The sequence below is a fragment of the Tyto alba genome, unplaced genomic scaffold (genome assembly GCF_018691265.1).
Source record: "Tyto alba isolate M040663 unplaced genomic scaffold, T.alba_DEE_v4.0 Super-Scaffold_22, whole genome shotgun sequence".
Classification (NCBI taxonomy): domain Eukaryota; kingdom Metazoa; phylum Chordata; class Aves; order Strigiformes; family Tytonidae; genus Tyto; species Tyto alba.
In genome coordinates, this window is record NW_024881296.1 from 33016098 (window position 1) to 33032082 (window position 15985).

Sequence of the window (15985 nt, forward strand, 5' to 3'; positions counted from 1 at the left end):
CACATATCTGAAAGCATACAGTCTGGAGTAACAATTTCCATGTAAAGTTAATGTGCTTTTTTATGTAATTTCAGAATTTCTGTGTAGACACTACCAAGAAATTGTGCTCAAATCAAGGTGCCGATGTTTTGGAATTACAAGTTACTTGTCAAAATGATTTGGTGCATCGTGAGAATAAGAAGGACGTGACTGGAAAAGCTACACTAGTGGAAACCAGTGTGATTAAAGGTCAGTTAAGCTTTATGGTTTGAGTTATTAATATAACAAAGCTTTACCCCAGCCCTGATATATAATTTGCATACAGGATTATCTTGTGTGATTTCACTTGGAATCTGTGGCTTAGGCAAAAGAGATGAAAAGTGAACATTTCTGTTCTTCCTCCACAAATGCCGTAAGGCGAATTCATCCAGCCTCTCAACAGCAGCATGGTATTAAACTCTGTTTGACACTGCAGCATGAATATTCAGTATTTTTTAGGAACAGACGTGTGGAAAAGATGCGCTTCCCTTTTGCTTTAGGATGATGCTTACACATCATCTGTTACAAAAAATACTGATTCCAACAAGTTTTAAAGATGAGCAAGCAATTTACATTAAAGATATGAAGATGTCTTCAACTCATATTTTTGTATTTTGAAGAAAAAAAATAATATTGAGTAAATTACTTGACCGATAATTATTTTTAAAGTCACAATTTTCTTGGATTTCCCAAGCATTTTGGATAGCTGTTTAGTTTTTCTATTTATCTTCCAAGTTTATCCTTTTTCAGAAAGGAAACATGCTGAAGTTGAGAAGCTAGATGATAAGAGGACAAATCCAAAAAACATTGCAGTTAATATAAAAAATCCAATTGATTTCATTATTCTGTCAGTCACAGGTTATATTTGAAATATGAACACATTACATTAATTACAACACTGGAACATTTGGAAGGTGAAAACACAAATACTCATCCTCACAGCATTTGTTAACTGATAATTGATATAAAAATAAGAAATTCCCATAAATTTTCTCTTTATTGAATTGTCATTCAGCGTGTGAGACTCCTGAAATGGACTGCCTATTTGAAACTATGCGTATTGTAACTTCCAAATGCAGCATAAAAAACTTTTATAGTGAAGAATTATTGTGGTGTCTATTCACTAATCCTTACTGCTGTGAAAGCTGATTATTTGGGGACTGGTTTTTGAAAGGTATTGTGATATCTGTCTGCTTTGAAATATAATCCCAAATTTTTTATTTTGTGGCTTTGAAAAATCTCCCTGCAGGCTCCATTTTGTCACTGCTTAATGATTTGATTAGATTTTATAGGGGTAAATGGTGAAGATTCCATATTGGCAGCTACAAAGGATGATATTCCATGTTTAAACCCCAGAAAAACATGAATAGCAAGATGGGTTAGTGTTGTACTCTTTTGTGCCATGGAAGCTACATACAAATTCCTGGGGCTTGACTTTTAAAACTGCTGTCTGTGCTACAGGGATCAGCTGGATCACTTGCATGGGTTAGTTAGTCTCTGTGGTGTGAGGCCGGCATGGGGAGCAGGGGAGACACACCTGAAGAAAACATGACCAAAGCACCCTTATTGCAGTAAACCAGGCTTAAAGTTTATGCTGAGGACTGGCTTATTCAAAAGCACAGGAGTCAGTGCTCGTGTAGGTGCTTTACTTGATGGGTTTAGACTCCTCACAGACAGGGAAAGCCACACAGGTTAAAGTCACATAATGGTTTTACAGACAAGATTTTCCAAAGGTTTTTCTGAATGCAGCTGCTCAGTTCATGCAGTGAGGAGTCATACAGTGACTTCCCATGCCTCTTACAAAAACTGTGCACTAGTTTCTAAACTGAGATCCCTTGGCTGAGAAAAGAAGTTTGGAGCTACCTTTATTAAGGTTTCTGCTCAATAACAGGACTGGGAGGTCCCCTAGTCTTTCTATTCTTTCTACTGGAACTATTTTCCTACTGTGAGAGTATTTGCTATCACTGGTGTTTCTTTTGTCAGTGGGCACCACTGAGAAGAGTCTGGCTCCACCTTCTTCACATCTTCCTCTCCAGTATTTACACCCAGTGATAAGATCTTCCCTGAGCTTTCTCTTCACCAGGCTGAGCGGTCCCAGACCTCTCAGACTCCCCCTCTATTTCAGATGCTCCAGTAGCTTGGTCACCTTCATGGTCCTTTGCTGGACTCACTCCAGTATGTTCGTACCCCTCTTGCACTGGGGAGATCAGATCTGGACCCACCACTCCAGGTCTGCTCTCACCAGTGCTAAGCAGAGCGGGAAGGATCTCTGCTGGCACTGCCTTGCCTAATGCAGTCCAGGAGGTTGTTGGACTTCTTTGCCACAAAGACATATCGCTAGTCTTGTCTACCAGAACCCCAATGTTTTTCTTTGCAAAGCTGCTTTCCGGCCAGTCAGCCCCAGCATGTACTGGTGCATGGGGTTGTTCTTCCCCAGGTGCAGGACCTTGTGTTTTCCTTCACTAAACTTCATGCGATTCCTCTCTACTCAGTCCTCCAGCCTGTCCAGGTCCCTCTGAACGGCAGCACAATCCTCTCAGTCACTCCTCCCAGTTTTATATCATCTGCAATCTTACTGACTGCACACTCTGTCTCATTATCCATGCCATTAATGAATCACTGTATCTGTAGGAGACACCCACAACAACATTGTCCATGTTGGTTTGCCCACTAAACCCTGTCCCAGAAGCTCCCAGTGGGCTCTTTACCTGTCCCCAGGCAAAGGGCTGCCTCTGTTAGCCGTGCTACCAGCAAAGTTTCTGCCGCCTTCATGCTGCTTGTTAGCTCATGCGGTTTGTGGTTCAGGACAGTAGAAAACAGACTTGAAGGTTTTGCAGCTGTTCTTGATTTGGACCTTCTACTGAACATGTTTCAGCACTGCAGTGAAACAGGGCAGTGCTGCTGACTGTCTCATCTGCCCCGGTTGGAGTCTGCCTGCCTTCTCTCTATTCATTCTAAGCCAGTAGCATTAGTCTTTTGCCCACTCCACTAAACCTTATACATATGTCCTTGATAAATCTTTTTCAGAATCTCCAAGAGCACTTGATTTTTATTTGTTATTTTTCACTTTCTAGCACAAGTCTATTTTTCTTAGCTAATTCTTCATTGTTTTTCATTCCAAAACACTCTAATTGAGAAGAAAGCTTTTTCTAGTGACTTTTTCAAGTTTTAAATTATTTTCTCTAAGCTGTTCTTGCTCTATTTCCTTTGACCTTAATTCCACTAAGATCCTAACCTTTGCTGTGGTACCCTTTCTGTGAAAGCAGAGTTTTCTGCTGGTTGAGACCCACACATCAGTTGTAATGGTAGATTACTGACTTAATTCTTCCTGCTTCCAGTAGACACATTTCTTTTAAACTTTAGGTATCAATCAGGTTAATTTTTTCCTAACATTTTCCCTGAGTTTATGGCTAGTGACCTGTGCTTTGCAGGTAGCCCTAAGTGTGTGGACAAGAGTCTTAGAGTAAAAATGTTGTTAGGGCTGCTGAAGGCTTGCTTACCTCTGGTCCTGCAAAGATTCACAGCATGAACTCTTCCCAGCTTGCCCAGTTCTTAGCTGTGTTTCTGATTTAAAAGTTCATCGATCATATGTCCCCTGCCTCATTCTTCATGAAAGTTGCAATTAGTTAATTTAAAGTACATCCTATATACTCTATTAGCTTAGACTACTCACAGGAGATCAGATAAAGAATAGCCTTTGTTACTGGGGGCTTCAAACACTCTCTTAGTACCTCTGTTTAGTACACACATAGAAAATCAAAAGCTAGTATCATAATGTTTCTGCTTTTGCAAGGCTAGGAAATTTCTTCTCGTTTAATTGCCTTGGTGTATATCCCTGTATACACTTTGTCTAAATTTGAATATAGTGTAAGTTTGAGCTAGGCAGATTTAACCTAGACCAAAGAGCAGTGATGGATTGTACATCAACATACCTAAATCAAGGCTAAATGTTTTTCTGAAAGATGTATGTTAGTATAGTCCAAAATTATTTGGCTTAATTCAAATATAACTGCAGAATTATCCAGGAGATTGGATTAGATGATATAGCAGTTCTTCCTGGCCAGACAAGAGATCCCCACAAATCCACTGTTGCATGCAGCAAGCTTGCCTGTTCCAGAGAGTATACTATGCTCTGCTAATTCACAAGATAATGGATTAGAAAATATGTCAAGACTAATAACACAGACACACTCCTGTGGGTTTTGAGTGGGAGGAAGTGCACAATTCACTGACTAATCTTTAAACTTCTACTGGTGAATGTTAGCCACCCTCCAAAGCACCAACCTGTTTCAAATTCCTAATAAGGATGCTGAATCTGTGCTTTCAAAAAAAAAAAAAAAAAGTCACAGAGACAATTACTATTTCTTACCAAAGGCCAGATAATTCCGAAAAGAAAATCAACATGTTTTTCTTTCAGTTTTAAAGCCACTCTTGACTTTCCTTATAGAATTCATGTTCATAAAGACAAGATTTATTATCTTTGCTTCTAAGAAATTGAACCTAATTCCTCTGTTGCACTTAAACCTGAATTGGCCACTAAAGATATTATCTTATTTTTTTTTTATATTTGACTGAGTTTGAATTCATTAGAAATAGTAACAGTACCTGCAGGATAACAACTCTCATTAGAAATCTGCTGTATCAGTTTTTCTTTAGCCTTGAAATTAATTCTAAGTGAAGTTTCTAAATCATTACCTAATCTTCTTGCTCATGCCTTAGGTTTCTGGAATTGTTACAGTCTGCAATATAAAAGTGCTTATGTTGATTTTGTTTACTGATGTCAGGACACTTTAGGGAAGATATTTATATATTTTGACCTTAGGCACTTGATTTAGGAGACCAGTGGACTGGAAAAAGAAAAAAAAGGAATGGGCCTTTTGATTGCAATTTAGGATGCAGATATAACGCCTACTAAATATTTCAAAGAAAATGGTTTAAGGAATTCCTGCCCCCGTGTTGTAACTTGTTATTCCATCAGTTAGGGCAATACATTTGGTTATGAAGCTGTGCTCTAAACCAAATATTAAAAGGAATTACACATAATCTCCCCTGAAACTTAAAGCAAAACGTAGAATTCTGCAATATTTTGAAAAAAAGCTGTTCTTTCTTCAGTGACGGCACAGGCATTTTGTATTAGCGTTTTGAATTAGGTGCATAGGAATAAGCAATATGAATTAGGAATCCTTTACTGTATGCATGCATGACAACACTCTCCAGCTTCCACACTTTAGCTCAGTCTTTGACTGGGGCAAAACTTCTACTAGATTCTTCGGCTTCTCTGGTCCTGTAGCTATCTTTAAAAAAAATAATTAGATCATTTTTCCTGATTTTTGGGCTGTGAACACGAAACTTATTCTTGGCTAACACATCTAAGATTAAAGTTTTCCAAACAATGAATTAGTAAATTCCAGAGGGAGATAATCATTACCCATACATGAACTGTAACCTTACAGTGCATATGAAATACTTTGATGGTGGCATTTAACAGTTTTTAAAGATACACTGCATCATCACATGAAGGAATGGTTGATGGATATCAGCTCAAGGAACAGTCCGTTAGTTTTATGGGCTCTCATTCTGCTATCACTGAATAGCATTCCCTAAGGAATTAGTTCTCATTAGCACTGAGCATCATGAGAACCAGGCCCACAACAAATAAAACACTGCTCTTCATAAAACCACTTTGGCTTGTGCATATGTCTTCAGTTCTGTGCTTTTTCACTTAAGTGACATGCAGAAATAAGGATGTGGTTCTACTGCATTTAGTTCACAATATTATTGCACATAATAATAATAATTCACAACTATTGTTTTCAATTTAGGCATAAAAAAGCATAAATGTTATTATATGGTTAAATGTTAATTTATGCAGCATAAATCCTGAACTGAGATATTTACCATAGCTGTAAAACTATGTTATGGTCATGGCCAGGGGCGTTTAGGTGTGCAGCCTTGTATTTACATGAGTTGGGGTTTTTAGCACTGGTTTCATTCAAGCAAGGGTCCTGATGGGTTGGGTTAACTTCTGTTGTCTACTTTTTGAAGGAGGACAGAACAGAGAGTTATGACAACTGTTTGTAACCTTGAAATTTGTGAAAAAAAAAGCAAGTACATTCCGAGGGGAAAAAAAAAAATCCTACTCACTCAAGGATACAAGTGAGATAAATGGAAATTTTTAGTCTGCAGAGCACTACCCTTCCACTATAAAGGCAAATGTAATTATACAAATTGTTCCAGGAAGAGCAGAATTAATGAAATTTGGTTTAATAAATATTCAGGTCTGTTGTCCTCTACTGCTCCTCTCCCCCTTCCCTGATAATAACCAAAACTCTCCTTATGGCACTCCTATCAAATGAAGAAGAGCAAGTCTGGAGCTATGTGTGTGTTGAGTAGCCAACCAATATGCAGACGCTGATTTATCCTGCTGTCTGCTGCCAAACGGAGTGTATAACAGCTGTGTTCTGCATGCTTTTCTTTCAATAGAGGAACTAATTCAACTCTCGCTTTTGTAACCACGTTGAGACTTCTGCCCTCTTTTCAAATCTGACTGAAATTGGCAAAAAAACTTTTAAAAGTACTGAAGAGATTGACAGATGGATGGATAGACAGCATGATGACATAAGCCTTGTTTTCTTAGCAGCCTGAGATGGCATATCTGATTCAGTAATTCAGTGTTGAGGCTAATAAATTTTTTTTTTCACACACGGAATGAAACTGCATTGATTTCACTGTTCAGAATCCCCTTGGGATCATTCAGCTTGTCCCATTCATTGCTTAATGCTTTATTGAAGTGTAAATTTATACATTTCAGAAGGCATCCTACATAGGTTTGGGACTGGGGACAGCTGTGATTTAGTCTGGCCTGATGATATTAATTTCCTTTCTCCTTGAGCTGTCTTGCTTAGAAGCTTATCATTTTGCTTGTGTGTGTTTGGGAAAGAAGAAAGTCTAGCTATGCCATCCATGAGCAATCTGTACCTTATATCCGTATTAGCAAGTCTAAGTGCACAAACAATATTTCCCTTGCTGAATCACAAGGATTAGCTTATTCTTTCAGTGCCTGTTTTATTCATTAGTTTACTTTTACTGATATCAAACACAGCCAACTTGCAAATGAACTACAAACCTGGAAATGCTTATTAACAAGATAGTGGCCACATGTGTGAGTGAGATCTTCATTAAATTTCTCATCATAAGTTTGGGTTTTGTTTGGTTGTTTTGTTTTTTGGTTTTGTTTTTTTTTTTTTTCCTTTTGATGCCCAGATCTGGATATACTTTGTTAATTCACTGATTTCTGAAGAGTGGCAGGGGGATTTGTAGGTAAATTGGTCTATGATAAACTCTGTGCTGGAGTGGCCAGACAGTTGCTTGATTTACTTAATGGTTATTTCTGGCCTTAAAAATCTATAAAGGAGAGGATCACAAGTTCAGAAAGAAATTAGTCCTACCCAGTTTTTCAGGGAGAAGCACCTCAGCCGTGGAGTCTCAGGAGGAACACAAGTGGGGTTTGGAGACCGCCAATAGCATATATAGCTATTTTCTTGGTGAAGGAGCACATGGCGGTTGCAAGAGTAAACTTGGGAGGATTCTTGTCTGAGAAGCTCAGTCCCACAAAGAAGGACCTGTTTGACAAGCACTGCCTTGCTGGGATGTCAGACAGGCAGTGAGGCCTTGTGCACATTTGCAGACTGTTTGAGATTATGTCGTAGCAAATTAAACAATCAGGAACAACTGTACTAAACGCTGTGTTTCACACTTAGGCCTTTTCAGCTGAAAGATTTTGCTTTAGAAACGCAGTATCCTCTCAGATCCATTAAATGTGAGGGTTCCTGGTAATCCCCAGGGGTGAGCTGTTCCTGGTAGGGGAACCTCTGTGCTGCTGCCTCAGCCCTGTCTGGTCCTGCTGTTGCCTGGTTCTTCCCCACCATGGCTTGGACCAGGGGATGTGGTGGCTCTGGAGATGGGCTGTAGGGGACTCAGTGACTAATCTTTGTGGGGCCCTGCTCTATATGACCAGAGGTCCCATGCATCTTGCGGATCTACACCTGGCCCAAGGGAAGCAGTAGGACCACACAGGCAGGGGAGGAGACCCTGGGCCTTCTAGCAGCAACCTGTAGCTCACTGGAGTGAGCTGTGTTGTGACACTGTTCCTGTGCCAAGACTCAGAACAGAGTCTGCCCCAAAACTAGAGCTGCAAACAGGCATCCTGTGAGGGTCTTTGCCCTTGTGGGAAAAGGCCACTCCTTTTTGGAAGGTCTGTGCTCAGTATTGTCTCAGGCTGGTCTAGGTGAATGTAAAGAAATGAACTTCAAAACTTTGCATTTTAACCTCAAGTTCTTTCAAGACTATATCTATGCTTGTTATATCACCTTCTGAACATGTAGAAAATGGGTCTTGGGCTCTAGGAAAGCCCAAAGTAACGCTACAGTTTCCTAGCTGCAGAGGTTCATCTATCTCCAGGCAATGAAACACAACAGCATGGGAGCACATCTGCAATAGGGGTGGTACATGCTGCACATGGCAAGTGGACTGCTCTTCTCTTGATACTGCGAGACAATTTGCCTGCTTTTATGCTGTAAGTGATCACACTTTTTAACCACTGTAATAAACCTTAGAGTTATTTGTGGACAGCTAGCAGGGAGTGGGCAACAGATTATGCTGTTTGCCCACAGACTTCGAGGTACAAGTACTATGCAAAATCTGAAATAGAAATTCTTAAGAATGAAGACTGTCCTATAAAATGCTCAACTGAGTTTCATTATTGATCTGCCACGGATATTGTTCAGGTACTTGAGCAACTAATTTAAGATCTCTGTGAAAACGAGAAAAGTAAGGAGAACTTTGCTCTCTTTTTTTTTTTTTTTTTACTTTTATGACTGTCTGTATGAATTGTACATTTTTTCAGGACAAGGGCAGAGTCTTCCATTTCCTTATAGTTATTTTTTGCTAATTGCTTCAGGTCTAACAACTAAGGCACTTGGAAAATGTGAGGCAGAAAAGGAAGAGGAAGAAGAGCACAACTATGACTATGTGGATGAAAACATAATTGAAAACATAAGGAAAGTATTTCAAGACACCACCATTAAAAATAAGCATACACTCTCTGAAGGAAGAAGGTGAGTGTGACCTATGATCACTTATGGATGCAAACAAGTGCAGGCAGAGTGATTTTTTTCAGACCTTCCAGTAACCTTCACTCCCCAAAATGAGGAAGGTTTCCCCCAGGATCTGCCGCTGTTGCTCTGAATGTCCTGTGAATAACGCAGGAAGGGTACCTCTGAGCTGCTGCCTGTGACCCCCTGTCACTCTTAGCGATGTCACCTTTGTCAAAACAGTACCTATCATCACTCTGGTGACACAGGTGCACAGGCAAGACCAGGTTTACAGATAGAGACAAAACCATAATTAGTCCAACAGTCATCCTTATAAAAACACAGAAACCCAGAGAAAGGCTTTGTACCTGAAAGCTTGTCTAATTTTTCTGATTTGTGCCAATTTGCTGTAACAAATTATAATAATCTAAATGCAGTCCTTTTCTTCTTTTTAGAAGTGGATATCTTGTGCATGACTAAGGTTTGTCTCTTAAAAAGTTTTCAGGAATTATCCATGTATTCACTAAATCCTCAAGATTCTGCTCTGGCAGTCTGCAGAGACTTAAAGTGCTAGTGAAGAGGGCCTTTGCTTCTAAAAAGCTCCATGCATCATTTCCAGCTAAACACAGATTAGACTTTTTTTCTAAATCAAAGTGGTACTGTGTAGTCCCAGCTCTTTTCACTCATAGCTGAACGTTCTATGAACTTCACTTGATTTGGCTGAATTGCTTCTCTTGTTAAGAGAAACCCCTGAAAACCCAGCCAAACTTGAAATCTCTAGTTTCAGTGATTTAAAAAGTTATTTTATTATGAGATGGTATTATATTTCAAAATGTACTTTGTATTTATTTTTAAATGGCATGCAATTTTCCCATTCCATTTAAGCAGCATATTGAACCTGAAATAAGCTGTTATTTTTTTTTTTTAAATGCTCAAACCTCTGAGAAACATGACATCCAGGGCAGTGTGTGGTATCCATGTGGCCATCTCTTTCCCTGCTCACAGCCACAAAAAAAATCCAAATTTACAGGAAAGACTGAAAAATGAAACCAAATAGTGCATTTCATGTAATGAGTCACTTCTGCAGTCCACATGCCGCTGAACATGGGGACTTGCTCTATTGCGTAAAGAAGTCAGGAAAGAGAAAATGAAACTCTTTTCACTACAATAGTCCTTTGATTATAAGCATTAATGGAAAAGCACAGTTTCAAGAAGCAATGCCAACCTAGAGGATCAGTCTCTAATTATACTACTTACTGTCATGGCATCAGCTCCTCTAAGTCTTTATCCTCCTGCCCTTTAAACTCCCTATCAATAGAGGCAAGGTTTCACTTTCTTAGTTGCCTTCTTTGAGGGCTCTAGCAAAACATGAAAGAAAGGATCTTTGCTGCCTTGAGTGAGATTACTGTCTGTCTTGAATTATGAAGCAGTCCCATAAATTATCATCCTCAGTGGATGACAGAAGTATCCACCCTCTCATATCATTAGTTAGCCAAGGAGCATATAGCTCCTCCAGCCTGCTGGTCTCCCCCTGACCATCGGAAATCCTCCATTATGGCTTTTATCTAGCACTTAAAATTTCTATCATGTTTCCATGCTTGTACTTGTGAGCATTTTGAGAAATATGGATTTGATGTGTGCATATGAAATTAACCTTTGAGGTGGGCAAAAGCCCTATAAAATATCTAGCTAGGCAAAATGATTGATGGAGCTTTAAAAATCATCTTTTGAGTTTGTATGCTACACATCTGGTTAAAAATAACAAAATAAGCTGGTTTAGGCTTACTTACAGGCAAACAATGCACAAAACTGTTGTCTCTTGCATCTGAGCCAAAAGCCTAACATCAAGTCAGGTTAGTTCTACTTCAAGAATTCATCAGTCAACCATTTCCCACACATGGTACCTCCCTTCCTCAGGACATATATGCTATTTATGAATATCTGTTTTTAATTATTTGTTATATGTGATCTATCAAAGTTAAATCTATTGATCCAAGTTACTTTTAAATAGAGTAATTGGAGGGAGGAGGCAGGGGGAATTGTTTTAATGAAATACAGAAGTAAACCTCAACAGTCAGGTGTACTTTGAGAAAATCAGTATTTATTATTTGCAGTGTTTCACCAGTTCCCCCCCCAAAATCTTTCCCCAATCAGAGGTAAAGTATGCCAGGATGATACTGTTGCAGTTACCTTAATAAAACAGTTTGGATCCTAGAATATTATTTTGATTTTAGTTTAAAAGTATGATTTTGACTTAACATGAAGCTACAGTAGCTCTGAGAATATAGAGTACACTAAGGCCCTTAGGATTAAGCAACTAGTATGCTGTGTGCCTTGAACACTATCACAATCGTTATGGACTCTGAATTAACACAATAGGTACTGGTTATGGATCTTGACTTGAAACAATAGGTACCAGAGGAAAACTGGTTTGGTTGGGAAGATTGGCCAAGGGAGAGGTGAACATTAGCCAAAGATGGAGTGAGCATGCGCAGGGATGGAGTTCAATCAGCCAACACAGTGATGAAGACTATCGACGACCACCAGAGGACCCCCGTCCAGTATAACCACGCATGCGTTAGGGACATTTGCATATGATAATAATTTCCAGGAAATAGCATGAATATGCTAATCACTGCCCTCCCCCCATTCTATTTAAATCAATCAGTAAAGATGACCAATGATTTCTGTAAAATAGGAATATAGGTAAGGTGAGGTAACTAAAAGCCAATCATTATAAAGGTCAACTTAAACGTTATGAATTTATTGATCTTATGTAACCATGACTCTGCTGAAAAAGTGTATAAATATGTTGTGCTTTGTACCTGTTGATGAACACGTCTTTGGCGGAGTTATCCCCCATGTTCCCCAGCGCTGGAATAAAGAAGTGCCTGCTTATCTGCTTTGTGTAGATAAGTTCCATTCCCGATTGCAACCGCTAACAATACTAGTAAGAACTAGTCCTCACCCTAATCAGGAGGGAGAAAGAACAGGGATTTGCCTCGAGTCATTGCTATGTTAATTTTGATAGAATAAATGTGCCTAGAGGGTCAATGATGTTAACATGACCTCATCACTCCAGAACAATAAGCAATTAAATAAGGGACTTGACTACAGATGCCTGAGCTTGCTATAGCAACAACCACCATTAACATATTTTAACCTTTCATTAAAGATTTGAGAGAAAGTAGGAAAAACCCTGAAAGCATTTAAAATGTGTGGCTTTCTTTTTAACAACACAAGTTTCTTTCCTTTTACTGCCATGCATTTTTTGCAGAGGATTTCTTTTTTAATGAGGAAAGCCCTCAGCTTGACAGTCTTTTAGAAGGCATTAAAGATGCCAATAGTGGTTTTTCTTGGAGGTGAGAAAAATGGGGTGAGAGAAGGTTCATTGAAATGAGCTGGAATAGCTCTGGTGCTGCTATGTCTCATCCCATGTCCCTGCAAACAAAAATGAGATGGAGTCATGCAAGAGCAGCAACAACAACAAATAACAGCAAAACCAGAGAAGGCAGCTTCTGTCTCCAGTGCTGATAGCTGCTTGTAACGTCGTGGCTGGAAAAGGACAGAAACAACATGGTCCAGCCGTCTGGAAGGCTGAAAACAAGTACTGGTGTCAGGCTGTTTCAGGATATTGCTTTCTGGACTTGAACTTCACACAAGTGCTGGAAAAGGAACGGTCTCAGGTGACTAAGCCTGAGTGCTTATTAAATAGCAGCCAAAAAAAGGAAAAGTAGAAAAAAGGAGAGAAATGTAGTAGGGAATGAAAAAACTACACAGCTGTGTTTTCCTCTTGCCATGAACTCAACACCTGAGGTGGTTTTGTTTGGACAAAGTAGTTTTCTTTATTTTCAATTTGTACTGATTTTTTTTAAAAAAAAAAAGTAATTGTATGAAACATATTGAGGTACAGCTATTTCTTTTTACCTCAGATGTGCTGAGATTTAGGTTCCTTCATAGCTGAAAGCTAGAGACAGTGCTGCAAATGAAAACCAACCTTTCTGACCCCACCACATCTTCATTAATCCTTTTGTACTGTTTTTCCAAGACATTTCTCTGGAGCTTTCATACCACTGACCCTCTAAGCTAGCTGTTTCTTTTATAGCTCCCCTTGCCTCTGGCTGAAAGGCTGAGTCAAGCTTTGTGGCCTTAGAGATATTGGACTGAGGAACCCAAATTCATGACTGGAGCTGTATGTTCTCAGCACTTTTGAAAGTCCACCTCCTCTTAAGTAGTTTTCAATGCAGATTTGAGGGCATCACCTACTTTGCTAATTTTCATTGTTAGGTGATTTTTCTACTTCCTGGTGTTTTCACTTTTCCCTAATGTGCAAACTGAAGCTTTTTTCCCAAGGTGTAATCAATAGTGATTACAGAAGGAAGGAAGAATCAAGAGGGAGAAAATTAATAGTGTGCTGCTCCAAGGGTTGCAATCCAGTTCTTGGCTTTGACACTGGCAGAACTTCAATCAGCCTGTCTCAAAGCGATTGTAGGTTCAGACACTCTAAGTTTAGGGAAGACTACCAGGATACCATGATTATCTAGATGTTTTTCTTACATGCAGAAGTCTTGTAATTCCCTTAGAGGGCAGCTTAAAACATGTTTTTGTAGTGTAGCAGAGCTAAGAACAGAGCCCACTAGTGAAGTCTCAGTGCACTGACATATTCCCAGTATATATGAATAAAGTTACTAATTAACTTCCATCCAGGCCTGCAGCTCTGTTACGTCAGCCCCAGGGCACACACTTTGGAAACATCTCTCCAAGATGGGGGTACATCTCCTCCCATGTCTGCCAGACCAGCACCACGACACAGGCATCATGGGTATAATCACAATGGAGAAACATCAGGAGAACTTTTTGCCAGAGTCACGGCTTACACTGGCTAAATGATCTCTTTCACCCCATATAGGTCAAACTTTTCCCTAAACTGCATAAGCTTTGCTAGTAAAAGAAAAATTTACTGGTATGATTTTTACACACTTAGGAAAAGTTGCTAGCATAGCTGTGTTGGAGTCATATATTAGCTTTATTTTTGCTGTACTCTTGGGATTGCTGGTATAATTGTACTGACAACCCATTTTATGGCACAGGCGAGCACTAACTTGCAGCCATTAATTTGACTCAGGAGCTCATTCACCTGCACTCTCTGTGTAATTTCTAAATCCAAATGTAAAAGTTTCCTGTTTCACCCTGTCATTTTGTTTTGTTTGTTTTCAGAGACTTCTGAAGCAAAATAATTCTGAAATTAACTGGAAACAAATAAGAAGCTGTGTCCTTCACACATTAAGTTCAGCCACAACTGTAAGAATAAGCTGCTCATGAAAGTGTCCTTCCTGGCTCATGAAGAGCATATGAGGCTGCAATTTAACTATAATAATCCCCTGAGAAACTAAATTGCTTACTTGTCCTAAATAAGAAGTCAAACCAGCTTATGTCTCATGACCCTTTGAAGGGACAAAGTTCTTCTGTACATATTTATTCATGAATTCAGATAATGATGCCAAGTCCAATCCTTTATTCTTATTGCACCTGAAATTCCAGTTAATTTTCTGAACCACTGTAGAGCATATGCAAAAGGAACATCCCTTTCTGAAACAGCTGCATGGTTGTTTCCTTTGTTTTTTGAAAAAGAAAAGGGTAGAAAGGGGAATGAAGGGTTGTTGAAAGTGAATGTCCATTTCTTTAGCCAGTCTCATATACCTCAGGTAAGGCTCAAAATTGGAAATGGCCAGATTCAGCCACTCTTTCAGATGATGAGCAGTGCTTTATTGCACAAGTAGTACTGTTGCATGACAAGTAATTCGCCCTGGAAAGCAGTATCACTCCTCCTAGAGGGAAATGCTACTCGGAAGGACTGGGAGTGTCTAAATTAGATAGCATTGCCATCTCCATAACCCCTTGCACAGTTGAAATTGTCTAGAATCACACTAGAGTGATATATTTTGCTATTATGCCCAACAATTTGCTGAAAACACAGACAGGAAGGAAGGACAGAAGCTGGAGCTGAAAGAGTAGTGTCTGTGCAAGGTCTCCCAACTGAAAAAAAAGGCTGCCCTCTCTAAGATGTCTGGGAAAAGCAGTGCTGAAGAGCTTCACCTGCACTTTGTGGTGCCTTGTATTCCCACACAAGCATCTGGGGGAAGAGGCAGCCTCAGGTACCTCTCTGCATTGCATATGAATGGCCAACACTGGAGAGAGGGCATGGGAAGAACAGCACAATTTCTTCTCCCTTTTTAAACAAAACAAGCGTTTGCTTTGGAGATTTTCCTTACTTCTGAAAATGAAAAATTTTCCTTCTGAAAATGTGGGCTTGGCAGTGAGCATGTAATCAGTGCTGATATCAGAGCTGCCATATTCCTGTCTGGGATTGCTGTGTGCAATCACACGAGCTGCACAGGTGGAGCGTGCTTAACGCCTTTGGGTGGCACAGGACCAAAGTCCTCATGTTCTAGCAGAGCAAGCCTGATGCCCATCATTTATGGCATTAAAAAAAGTAAGAACTGGGCAGCACATGCATAGTGAGGGCTGTGTATCTAGAAGTGTCAGATTTGGGGCAAGTGCATATCCCCCTGGCAGTGCTTTGACTCTCAGGGAAAACTATTGAGAGCGGATGTGTAAACACACAGTTGATGTGCCAAGAGTTTCCAGACTCAGCAGCAGTGTGATCAGAGTGGCATATCCAGAAATACCAGACAGCAGGGTGGAGAAAGGGAACATGTTTAGAAAGCCTAGACATACCATATTTTCAGTCCTACTGAGGAGTTAACAAGTAAATGCTCACAAAAATGCCTTAATATCCTTTAAAGAAAAAGTCTTTTCAAGCAGATAGCATAGTATCTTCAGACTTGCCTATTAAAATTCTACTGAATGATTTT

At 39.6% G+C, this 15985-nt stretch overlaps 1 protein-coding gene across 1 annotated transcript in view; it reads left to right on the forward strand.

The window, feature by feature from the left end:
- The window catches only part of THEMIS (thymocyte selection associated), a 75668-nt gene extending 66530 nt beyond the window's left edge, over nucleotides 1–9138 (forward strand). The window contains exons 5-6 of the mRNA XM_032992858.2: nucleotides 75–228; nucleotides 8978–9138. Coding sequence (XP_032848749.1) covers nucleotides 75–228; nucleotides 8978–9138 — 315 coding nt within the window. The remainder of the gene's footprint in view (nucleotides 1–74; nucleotides 229–8977) is intronic.
- Nucleotides 9139–15985: the final 6847 nt, after the last annotated feature.